This window comes from Rhinopithecus bieti, unplaced genomic scaffold (assembly GCF_001698545.2).
Source record: "Rhinopithecus bieti isolate Rb0 unplaced genomic scaffold, ASM169854v2 scaffold_32083, whole genome shotgun sequence".
Lineage (NCBI taxonomy): Eukaryota > Metazoa > Chordata > Mammalia > Primates > Cercopithecidae > Rhinopithecus > Rhinopithecus bieti.
The window spans coordinates 1,096,569-1,108,817 of record NW_016814096.1 but is presented as its reverse complement, the minus strand read 5'-3'; the positions used below and the strand labels follow the sequence as shown (position 1 = coordinate 1,108,817).

Below are 12,249 nucleotides of genomic sequence, written 5' to 3'. Positions count from 1 at the left end.
GAATTCCCTATTCTTCATCCACGCATATTGGGCAGAAATTATTTCTCTCAAAAACTATTTGCAGAAACTTAATATTGAAGGGAAATGGGTCAGGGTCATCCTATGGTTGCAGGTACTCTGGGCACACTGCCTCAGACTTCAGTTTTAAAAGAACGGATATAAAGTAGATTAGTTATGGTTAGATATCCCGGTGTGCATCTCACTCAGATTCCAACTCATGGGCAATGTGACTTTGTGCAAGTTCCCTAAACATTCTGCAGCTATGCCCTCATTTGTATGACAAAGATAATAATACCTATCTCACCAGGTGGCTTTGAGAGTTAAATAAGATGATGTCAGTTATTAATAGATACTCAATATTGTTAACCTCTCCCTTCCCTACCCTGTAAGGAGTATTGGGGTGGAAAAAAAGTCAACAAGCTGTTTGCTGCAATATATATATTTTAATTCAAAGTGAATCGACAGTAATACACCATAAATTCTTATTTTGACACTCACCAAAATAGTCACCTGGAAAACCCGCTTTTTGTGACAAAGTACAGAAGGCTTGGTCACATTTAAATCACTGAGAACTAGAGAGAAATACTATCGCAAACCGTAATAGACATTACATCCATAAAATTTTCCCAGTCCTTATTGTAATATTGCACAGTGCAATTGCTACATGGCAAACTAGTGTAGCATAGGAGTAAAAGCAAAAACAAGTAAACCAAAGAAAGAAAGCCACAAGTCTAAAATTGTTAAACAATTAACAGTTCAAACTTAGTAATCAAATCTGTATCACTGGATTCATTAAAACAAATCTTCCTACACCTTGCAGTGTATGATTTAACTTTTACTTAACACAGTCCAAGTTTAAAATTAGCAGATTTTTAAAACGAAAATGTTTTGCTAATACAGTAACATATTTAATTAAACACCCTGGAGGGAAAAAACAACTAAATATCAGGATATTTGATTTAAAAAACGCTTTGCAAATTAAAATAGTATGCAAATATGCAACTTGGAAATCATGCAGTGTTTTATTTAAGAAAGCATTAAAACCGAAGAAAACTGGTCAAAATGGTTTTTAAAAGGTATAAATCCAGATTACTTTGTCAATATGCTAAATTAAAAATTTAGCAGAATTTTGAAATTTATTTTAAAATACATTAAAATGCCCATGATTGCAATTTAAAGAGCAGTGTAGTTAACTGGGATATACCTTTATCAAACTTTAATACTGTATTATGACAATGTTGAAGTTTACCATTTATGTCAATTTAACAAGACTGCTTTAAGTCTTGGAAATTAAAGACAAAGAATACAACATTTCAGGGTAGTAAATATGGCCCTAAACAAAAAGAAAACTGTCGGTTTTGTACCTGTTGTGATACAATCAATCCTTTGCACTTGGTGTTTCTGACACAATGTGTTGCCAGCATTGATTCTTTCCTAAGAAGTGAGCAGACCCTAATCATCTGCTGGAACATATAAATAAAATCAGAAGGCTGTGGAGGGCAGCAAATTTACTTAAATAGTGACTCCATAAATGTGTCATCTGTAAATAATCTTTTAAATTAATCTTAGGCTACTTCTTTTTAAACATGTATTTTTATATATATATATTTCTATTTGTATAAAATGCATAGAATTAATTACTAAAACACTGAAACTTGTGGGGAAAATTAAGTCCTTCATTTTCAGTGTGACTAAAATGTACTGCTGGTTTTACTTTATGATCTAATACTGTAATTTTAAAATCAATTTCAGGCACATTTATTTCATTGATGATTATTAAATAAAACACTGCTTGTGTCAATGGAGTAAAGAAAACTTATCCATTATTAGCTTATTGTGAATGCTGTACTAGAGCTGTATTAGTGGTATACAATTCATTTATCAAAGAAACGCTGTAAATCCAAAACATCTAGAGTTTTACACTCAAATGCTTTGTACTGTTTATTCCAGTAAATGCTGTAAGATTATATTCCAGATTTTTAAGGAAAAAAAGTTAAGTCAAGCCTGCAAGATACAGCTTTCTCAAGTGTCTACAATGCCAGTATGAAAATAAAAAATTAAGTTACACTGATACATCCAAGTTTTTTTAATATGCAGTGATGAGCACAAACATTAATAGAGATAAAATACTGATGCAAATAACACACCCCAAAATAACAAATGCAATTATTTTCCACCATTTACAATACAGTAGTTACAATGACACTCCAAACAGAAAAGCAAAGTAAAAAATCAAAACCCCAATTTCTATTCATGTAATTAGACTTATACAGAAATTAGAAGGCTAAATAACAACTAGTTAATCACCTAATTTCACAGCTATCTGAAGTGGCAATCGTTATATAGCAGCTTATCTATGATACATTCAAGATAAATGATACAATTTATTACTTGCCTGTAAGCTAAAACACAGCCTCACTTTAATACCTTTCCTTAAATTCCACCTCTACACTACAATATACTTGAGGTCTATGCAAAAAGTAGCTACCTTTATATAGGAAATGGATGATTAAGTCTTTGGTGCTGTAAAAGCAACTTCATTTAAACAGACATAACCACTACCATCACCACCACCCAAAAAAGAAAAAAGGGGGGCGGGGGAACTCAACACACTTCCTAGGAAGAAAAAAAGCATGTAATTTCTGTCCCTGACGGAATGTATTAAATAAGCAAACATCACCAACAAGCAAAACAAGTACTGCAATGTAAAAATACTTTAAAAAAAAACCCTCTCACATGCATAAATCAAAAATTGCACACAAAGAACTCACATCTTTTCAAGCTTCAATAGTAAAAGTTCTGCTACTATTTATTAAATACTGCATGGTTTGCCCAAGCTAAGATAAAACCACATCATGAATCAATGAGCATTTTGCATTTTATTATCTACCCAAAGTCATGCCTACTGTACCTCTAAACATTTTATTAAGTCCAATTATACAGCAAACACTCTCAAAATAAACTTAGATTGTATTGCAGTTTCACTTAATAGTATATAAAATGCTGTGCTGTGACAGTTATCAAATATCCATTAGATACTGAATCAATTTTTCTTAAGCACGACTAACTGCTTGCTTTTCTTGAAGCTAGATCATTCTCAAAAATCAGACAGCAGAATTCAGCTATAGCAAACATGCTGCCCTCTTAATAAGGAAAAAAACAGCTACTACCTGAAATCATACCACACAAAACCAAAAATGAACATTACGCTATCAAAAGGAAACTAAAGAGTAGGTCTGAATTTTAAGTGCTGCAGTCCTCAACATTTATATATAGGTAATAACATTAACAACCTCAAATATTTAAGGCACTATGTGTGGGAACGGTTTACAATGCAGCTGAGATTATTAGAACAACATTTAAGAGCAAAGTCTAGGCAACATTTTGCCCATGCAAAAGACACATGCAAATGTAAAGAACAATAGCTCAATTTCTTAGGTAAGTGACCCAACATTTATACACTAAGACACGGATAATACAATTCACTTGTATGCTGTAATTCTGACATATGTGCATCTGTTGCTCTAAGTCTGTACACAGAATGGCTTCCCAAATGTGGACGTGTCTTGCACTAGTTAGAAGGCAATTTATAAAAAATAGCAGGAGCAAAACTGGACTTCTGCTCCCATAAGTCACCTGTCTAGAGTTACTACATAAGAAGATAACATGACCAAAGACAAGTTATACCAAATGTGCAAAACACATCAAAAGTGAGTTTTTAAAGCTCAAAGTTGTTTAAATTGCACCCAAGTCTACATGATTCAAAAATAATTTTCTTGTGCCATGGCTAATATTTATTAAATACCATGTTTTATTTTTAATCAAATGTTTGTATCATTGAGCTTCCCCAATATACTGTTTTTCACATATATGGATACTGGCTGAGTTTTGTTGGACTCAGTGGAAATCCAGTATATGCAGGTGATGCTGTAATGTAAGAATGTGGTGGGAAGATTGGTTTGTACTGAGTCTGATGAATGGTTGGGGATGGTAACAGACGGGGATTTAAGCCCACTGGGACTTGGTGAACTATGCCACTGGGATGGGAGATATTATAAGTTGGATGCTGTAACATAGGTCTTGAGGTACATGGAGAGGCTAACAGGTGGGCCACTGGTGCAGCACTACTGAGGGTGGCTGATGATGGGTATGGAAGTAGAGTAGGCTGTCCTCCGAGGTGTGTATTTCCAGCCAGGTGGGCATGCACTGCTGTGTGATTGGGACTTCCATGAGAAAGAGTGAATGGATTACTGGTAACACTAGTAGGGATATAAGCTTGCTGTCTTCGATGCCCAAAGTTTCCATTCCACTCTTGATGCCCAGATCCAAAGTGCTGAACCTATCCATAAAGAAAAAAAAAAAAAAATGACTGAATAACATATTTTTAAAGATAAAAGGAAAGATAAGGAAATTACAATATACCCTTTGTGATTGATAACTCATAGTGGATCTCTCAGAACTAACTTATACTAAGAATAACTAGAGGAGAGAAAAATACCAATTCCATATATATTAGTATTAACATTTTAGTATTTATTACTACATATTATTATATTATAAACACCGCTATTAGTGCTGCTAGTACTACCTTTTACTACCCCCATCACTACTAACAACTACCATTTGTGGAGCACTTATTATATGTAAAGCTAACATTTACATACACAATATTATTTACTTCTGAAACAACCCATGATATAATTACTATTCCCATTAACTGTGCTCCAAATCAAATTTGTTGAAGAGGCCCGGCCAAGGTAATATATATATAGTACATGGCAAAACCAAGATTTGAATCCCCGTCCAACTCCAGTATCTGTGATCTTTTCTTTTCCCAACTGAAACACAACTGCCAAATATAGCGTTGAATAAGATGGAAAGTATTCAGGAAGGTTAATGATGTTCTGAGATAACAGACACACTCTGTTAATATTACCTAAGAGAACCTAAGGACTTAATCTTTCTGAAGGAGGCTACAAGTTCTATGGATAATTTGCTTAATTATCCTATTATTAAGCCAGTTACTCTTTAGCTCCTTGGGATAACAAGAAGGGAAAAATTCATTAAGACTACATACAGTTTCAGAAGCTTTCTCCTCCATGTGAAAAACAACTGCTAAATTTGAATCCCAAAGACTCCTACAAATCCACAAATGAACATACCTGACTAAAGTTCAAATGCTGCTGCTGGAATGCTGATGTCAATTTTTGCTGACGAGTACCCACTGCGGAAGGCTGGTTTAATCTTCCAGGGGCAGATCGTCCTTTTATTAATGGCTGGCATATAGAATCTGGTGACGAATAAAATATTGAAGAGTTTATGCTTTTTCCTTTTCAAATAAAAAATTAGCAAAATCTTCAGATATTTCATACAATAGTGATTTGAGAGCCTTAAAATTAAATAAAATGAAAGGAGAGGTCGTGGTTTCCAAGCACTGGATAATATTAGAAGATATCCTCTGTATAATACATAAGGCAGGATCAAGTCAAAATTTGAGATGACTTTTGGCAACTCCATTCTCAGATGTTCCTAAATTAAGACTGTATTTAAAGGACAACCAGAGAAATGGGAGGACTCAACTTACCTGTGTTTGCCATATGCTCATCGGCATTTAAGCCATTTTCTAGTGCCACTGGTGGCACCACAACAGAACAGACAGCTGGCTTGGTTTCTGTGTCGGCAGAGGATAACAGTTCTGTGTTTTCACGAGTGTCCTCCACAAAAGTGCTCTCTGCAAATGGACTATCATGCCCAGAAGAGTCGGATGTCGGAGAGCCATCCACCGTATCACAACCACTTTCTTGCTCTTCATCTGACATACTACAAAAAGAAAGCATTTTTATGGGTGATATTTTTTTCCAACATTAAATCTAATGTTAAGTAATATTCAGGCTCCAGTGAACTGACGAGAATGTTATTCAGTTATTTTATATATAATTACAGCTTTTTTCTTGTCCAATAGCACTTTTTCAAAAAATTTCTAGACCCTTAAATTAATTCTCTGTTCCAACTGCTAAACCTAATTCTGTTCCATTTCAGGAATATCATTTTGGCATTTTTTTCCCTTCTTTCCCTTCCCATTTGATCCTTAGTATCAGCTCATAAAATTCCTCTTTATGAATTCCAGATAATTTCATCAAGACATGACAAAAGAGGCACTGTTCTGGATAATTTAAATGAAATGTACAAGCATACATGCATGTGACTTGGATATTTCAAATTAAATTCTAACATCAGGATATGTGCCTCTTCTGGTAATTTAGGTCCTTGTACCTAACCAGTTATCTGAAAGGTATCCCCACACCTCTAAAGGCCTAGACAGAGCCCCATATTTCTCATCTCTTCCTGACACTCTTGGGCCCTGACAATCTCTCTCTCCTTGGGATTTCTACAGCATTTATTGTCTGTTTCAACCACCCATTGCATACTTAGTTATGAATTTGAAGCATCTCTTTTTATACATATTTTTATTTATATATCTTATATGTATATTTGTTTTACATACTTTACATGTGTATGTATAGTTACGTACATTATCAATATTCAAACCACATTATAAGCAACTTTTAAGAAGACATATTAAAATTTCTTTTTATTTTCCATAAAGCTGTGGCTATAAGTATGCAATATCATATTTCCTGACTAAGGAAAAGAAGAAGACATGTAAAATTAAAACTTAAAATTTTCCAAATGTTTGTTGCCACTAAAATAAAATTTTATTTCTTTCTTTCCTTCTCCTCCTTCCTTCCCAAGAGACAGGGTCTCACTGTGTTGCCCAGGCTATAGTGCAGTAGTGTGATCATAGCTCACTGCAGCCTCAAATTACAGGGCTCAAATAATCCTCCCACCTCAGCCTCCTGAGTAGCTAGCACTACAGGCAAGCGCCACCACATCCAGCTATTATTTTTTTTTTATTTTTGGTAAAGGTGGGGTCTCACTATGTTGTCCAGGTTGGTCTTGAACTCTTGCCCTCAAGTGATCCTCCTGCCTTGGCCTCCCAAAGTGCTGGGATTACAAGTGTTGGCCACTGTGCCTTCTAGACTGCGGCTTATCTCTTAATATGTTAGTAAATCATTCTGCTTAGGACAAGCTTACTATTTTAGCCGGCCAAAGGACAGGTAAGCCAGGTTAATATGGATAAAACCATGCAAATCCATCACCAATGCAAGAAAAAAATCATAGTGGATGTTCTGTAGACAGTGGGCCAGTGAGTATTTCATTATGCAAAACACTCCTTTTTAATTTTGCTAAAGTATATGTTTTTCTTCCAAATTTAAGTTACAATAGTAGTCTGTGGGGCTGAAATTAAGAATGTGGCTTTTTTACGCTTTCAAAAATAGATTTGGCCAGATGTGGTGGCTCACGCCTGTAATCCTAGCACTTTGGGAGGCTGAGGCAGGCGGATCACCTGAGGTAAGGAGTTCAAGACCAACCTGGCCTGGTGAAACCCCCTCTCTACTAAAAATACAAAAAATTAGCCGGGTGTGGTGGCGGGTGCCTGTAATCCCAGCTACATGGGAGGCTGAGTCAGGAGAATCACTTGAACCTGGAGAGGTGGAGGCTGCAGTGAGCCGAGATCACGCCCTTGCACTCCAGCCTGGGTGACAGAGCCACACTTCATCTCCTCCCACCCACCCCCACTCCGCCGGCAAAAAAAGATTATTTAGTTGGGTATGGTGGCTCACGCCTGTCATCCCAGCACTTTGGGAGGCCAAGGTGGGAGCACTGGTTGAGCCCAGGAGTTCAAGACCAGCCTGGGCAACAGGGCAAGATCCCATCTCTACAAAAAAAACTTAAAAGATTAGCTGGGTATCGCTGTGCGCACCTGTGGTCCCAGCTACTCAAGAGGCTAAGGCAAGAGGATTCCTTGAGCCTGGGAGGCAGAGGTTGCTGTAAGCCGAGATCATGCTACTGCACTCCAGCCTGTGTAACAGAGCAAGACCCTGTCTCAAAAACAAACAAACAAATCTGTGTTTAGAAAAACTGATCTAGTTCAAAAATTGTGTTCAAGATAGAAGTCACTGTGGTAAATTGGCAGGTACTTATTAATTTAACAGAAAGAAATCGTAGGCTTTTTAGTAGACTTACTATTTATTATACACTACTATTGAGATTATTTTACCTATTCGGTCTCTTGCAGGGGGATGGGCTGGACTGCCCTGAGGAGCTGGTACTCAGAGTACTATCAGGACTACTTAATGAACACATCCGATCAATATTCAAAGTGCTCTGGCAAGCTTCACAATCTAGACTACCTTTACATCTAGTGGAAGAGAAAAGGGGAAAACGTGAGTCAAATACGAGAAGATACTCTCCAAATAGTCAAAATTTGTATTCTTTAATTAAGGATATGAAACTGTTAAGAATGACCTACATGGACAAAAAGTAAAGCTTACAAATACAGGGAAAATGCTATAATGATGGTGCTAAATACTATTTAGAAAGTTCCCTGTCTAGAACTGGGTTATCTAATTTAAAGGTTTTACTCCAAAGGACATTGACAAACAAGGAATAAGTCACAGAAAGTTGTTTTTCGACACACCAAAGGATGCCACCTATATATCCTTTGAGGATGCAGCATTTGGCACTTACTCTCTGAGTGAATGTCTCTGCGAAGTCTCTTCCTCATCAGTGTCACTGCTAATAGTGATGACACTCACTGCAGGACTTGGGGAGTCAGCAATAATGATGGTTTGTCGCTGTTTGTCTGAAACTGATGAATCAGAGTCCTGTCTGATAGAAGTTTCACAGCAATTTCTTGCCTCTCCTTCTGAGTTCTGATTGTCCTGTGTTTCTATACAACTTACTTCCTCGACATCTTTCCCATTAATTATCTTTGGAGAAATAAATGCTGAATGTGGGATATTGGTATTCTGTAATGAATTACTCCTGCAACCAAAGGAATAATTTATAATTTCTATAATCAAAATATGTATAATCAGTTGTCCAAGGTATCTTGTTAAACCAAAAAATGCAAACCTTCACTTGTTCAAGTTCATGAATATAACACACCAACAGATCTCGAGTTCTTATGAAATATAAAATAGCTCTAGAAATATCCATGTAGATTGTATTTACATACATTTAAATAGTCACTTTTTGGTAAGTGTGCTATCTGAATGTCCACAATTGCTACATTACAGGTAGATAATAAATCAAAAGAGCAATAAAGACAATCTTACCAACTGAAAGCATTTATTTCCTCTCTTCCTGGCTCCCATTCCATTAGTTTTACCAAAATACCTCTGAGAAATTGAGAAGGGAGCTGGCTTAGTGTTTGTAATAAAGGTATAAAAGAGGTCATTTTGAATACAACAGAGTGACCCTTTAGTGTACATGCAAAATTCATTTTAAAGATTCTCAAAATGCAGAGGAAAGTTAAAGCACCAATACCAACCTGTTCTGGCACTGTTTATTTTTCTTGGTAGTGGCAGGTTGAGGCCAGACAACATGTGCAATCCCCACACTAACTGGCTGAGGGGCAGATAAAGTTATCTGATTGGTCAGAAGAGGCTGCGGCATCACTGAGTTATAATGATTGCTGCATGAAATCATTTTCCTAGGGAGAAGTTCAGAACAATGTTTTTAATCAAGACCTTTCTTTAATCAAGATCTAGTCTGCAAACTATTCACAAAGTACTTTTGTTTTCAGCTTACCCCCAGTCTCCAAGCCTGTGTGAACCAGCCACACTCTCAGAAGTTAGTGTAGTAGTAGCAGGAGCCAGGGGTGTCACCTGTTGCCAGGCAGGCACCAGCATCTGCTGTGTTCTACCAGACCACGTCTGTTTGCAGCAAAGGAAAACAATAGAAAATAACAAGTTATAAGTAACTTTACCATATCCTAAACTCAAAACTATCTAAAGTAACAGCTAACAATTATAAACATTAAAGTCCATAACCTACAAAATGGATTAAATCCCTATCCAGGTCATTTTCATTATTTCCCAACAGCACAAGCTGATACATGGCAAGGAATGAATTATTACCAACCTGAGAAAGAACTCCTGGTCGGATCTGTAGTGGCTGCACAGCTGGGGCCTGAGTTACAAGTGGAACTGTATTATCTACCCTTATTGAATAACTAGTAGGTTTACCATGTGTTGCAGGAATACCTGTGAAACAGAATAGTTATCAAATAAAAGAAAAAATCTTCCTCTTATTTAACTTATACAATTATTTTAAATGTCAAGAATTGCTTAAATTCTGACAGATTTTTTTTTTTTTTTTTTTTTTTTTTGAGACAGGGCCTTGCTCTGTTGCCCAGACTGGAGCACAGTGGCATGATCCATACTGTGGCCTCAATCTCCTGGACTCGTGGATCCTCCCACCTCAACCTGAGTAGCTGGGACCACAGGTGTATACCACCATGCCCAGTTCATCTCTTTAATTTCTGGTAGAGACAGGGTCTATGTTGCCCAGGCTGGTCTTGCACTCCTGGGCTCAAGAGATCCTCCGACCTCAGCCTCTCGAATTTCTGGTATCACATGCATGAGCCGCCACACCCAGCCTTGATTGTGGGGTTACAATGCCATTCTCTGCATAAAATTTTCATAACACTAACTGAGCAATCCATTAGGAAAATGATGTACTTCTTGTCTATCTTGTGATATACATCATTCCAAAAATTATTATAAAGCTCCCCTTTCTGTTTCAAAATGCATACTACAAAGTTGAACTAAATTTAATTTTCTTGAAACTTCTTATCTCCAAAGTTTGCTATCGAAGCTTTATTTTCCTTTTTAAATAGTTCAGTCACCATGATAAAAAACATGGAAAGAAGAATCTGGTTTAGTATGCTGACAACCTAGCAGGTAAAGGTTCTTCTTTTCAAACAAACTTTTAGCTATGCTTAGTATCTTCTTCTTTAAAACTGTGATAGAATCTTACGCTCTTGTCACCAAAACAGAAATACATCACAACTTCATAATTTAATGGACATAATGGTTCACATAATGGATGAAAATTCAGGGATGGCACACTCATTTCAACCTCCAAAGGAAAGGCAAAACTAACCTATTTACCTAATTTGATGATAAAACTAAGGTTTCCCCAATGTGGCTTAATTGACTAGTATTCTTAGGAGAGAGCTGCTGGAACTCCAAAACAAACATGTTACCATTTTGCTTGCCAACTTGGAAAATTAGAAAGCAGGATTACCAGACATGTTAATCCTGTTAATGTTACTATAATGTTAATATAGCTGTTTGACTCACTGCAAAGCACCTTGCAAATATTAAGTCTTATAATACTGAACTCTGAGACAGCAAAGTGGTATCACATTCCAACTTAAAGTTTTGACAAGATTTTAGGGGCATCCCCAAAGATCAGAAATTACATTAATGAAAATAATTTGACCACTTCATAATTCCACTTTACTGTAGCAGTTACTTTCAACATGGGCTTGAGATTATTTAAATATAATATAATCAATTTGGGGATAAATGTGATGTTGAGTCTTTCTCTTCAGGCATAAGAGAAAAATACTACAATTGTTTTCTTTCTCTATTGTAAAACAACCTCAAATTTTCTATTTCACAGATGTAAGTGTTAATCCTAAAGAGAATGTCCATTTTAGCCTGTTTATTTTCTTCACTGAGACTATTATCTTACTACCAGGTTATTCTACTCTCTGTGCTCCACCTAAAGAGCCAGGTATGAGTCAAGTTTAATAAAAATCTTCTTACTTCTGCTAAAAAGCCTGTCTTGATCATCCAATTCTCCAAGACATGGAATATCAGCACACCCAGGCAGTGTAGATATATTGCAATATATAGACAATCTCTTCAAGAAAAAAAAAAATCTCTTCACTTTGACAAGGATGAACAGACAGAGCAAATTTCCGAATCTCAACAAAAATCTCATTGCCTGTAAATTCTCTCCACAAGCACTGCCTTAAGATGAGAATAATTCTCCTATATACTCTCTCCACAGGAGATCTAATTTTTGATCAAATTCAATAGTGGGATAAGATCTCAATTTTTGTATAGTTATTAGGTTAGCTGAAACTTTATCTTTGATTATATTTGCTGTAATACTTGGAGAATAAGGCATAAAAAGCTTATGAATATTATTTTAGTATAACAGAAAAGAATTTTGCTGGAATGTATTTTACTCTAACATTGTCATCTAGAGGGGATGAATACCTAACTTTTCAGGTCACTAAATAATTTTAAAAGCTTGTTTAATAAATAAAACATTCAGATATATTAAATAAAAGCTTAGCTGATTTTTTTTTTTTTTTTTTTTTTT

General features: G+C 36.0%; 1 protein-coding gene across 5 annotated transcripts in view; it reads right to left on the bottom strand.

The window, feature by feature from the left end:
• Positions 1-423: 423 nt before the first annotated feature.
• The window catches only part of HIPK3 (homeodomain interacting protein kinase 3), a 95,449-nt gene continuing 83,623 nt past the window's right edge, over positions 424-12,249 (bottom strand). For 3 of the 5 annotated variants that reach the window (XM_017849720.1, XM_017849721.1, XM_017849722.1), the window contains 9 exons: positions 9,991-10,112; positions 9,658-9,782; positions 9,398-9,559; positions 9,183-9,245; positions 8,593-8,889; positions 8,123-8,263; positions 5,585-5,820; positions 5,163-5,290; positions 424-4,339 (listed from right to left, as the gene is read on the bottom strand). In XM_017849720.1, coding sequence (XP_017705209.1) covers positions 3,863-4,339; positions 5,163-5,290; positions 5,585-5,820; positions 8,123-8,263; positions 8,593-8,889; positions 9,183-9,245; positions 9,398-9,559; positions 9,658-9,782; positions 9,991-10,112 — 1,751 coding nt within the window. In that variant the 3' untranslated portion in view covers positions 424-3,862. The remainder of the gene's footprint in view (positions 4,340-5,162; positions 5,291-5,584; positions 5,821-8,122; positions 8,264-8,592; positions 8,890-9,182; positions 9,246-9,397; positions 9,560-9,657; positions 9,783-9,990; positions 10,113-12,249) is intronic. The other 2 variants (XM_017849723.1, XM_017849724.1) reach the window with 1 other exon arrangement.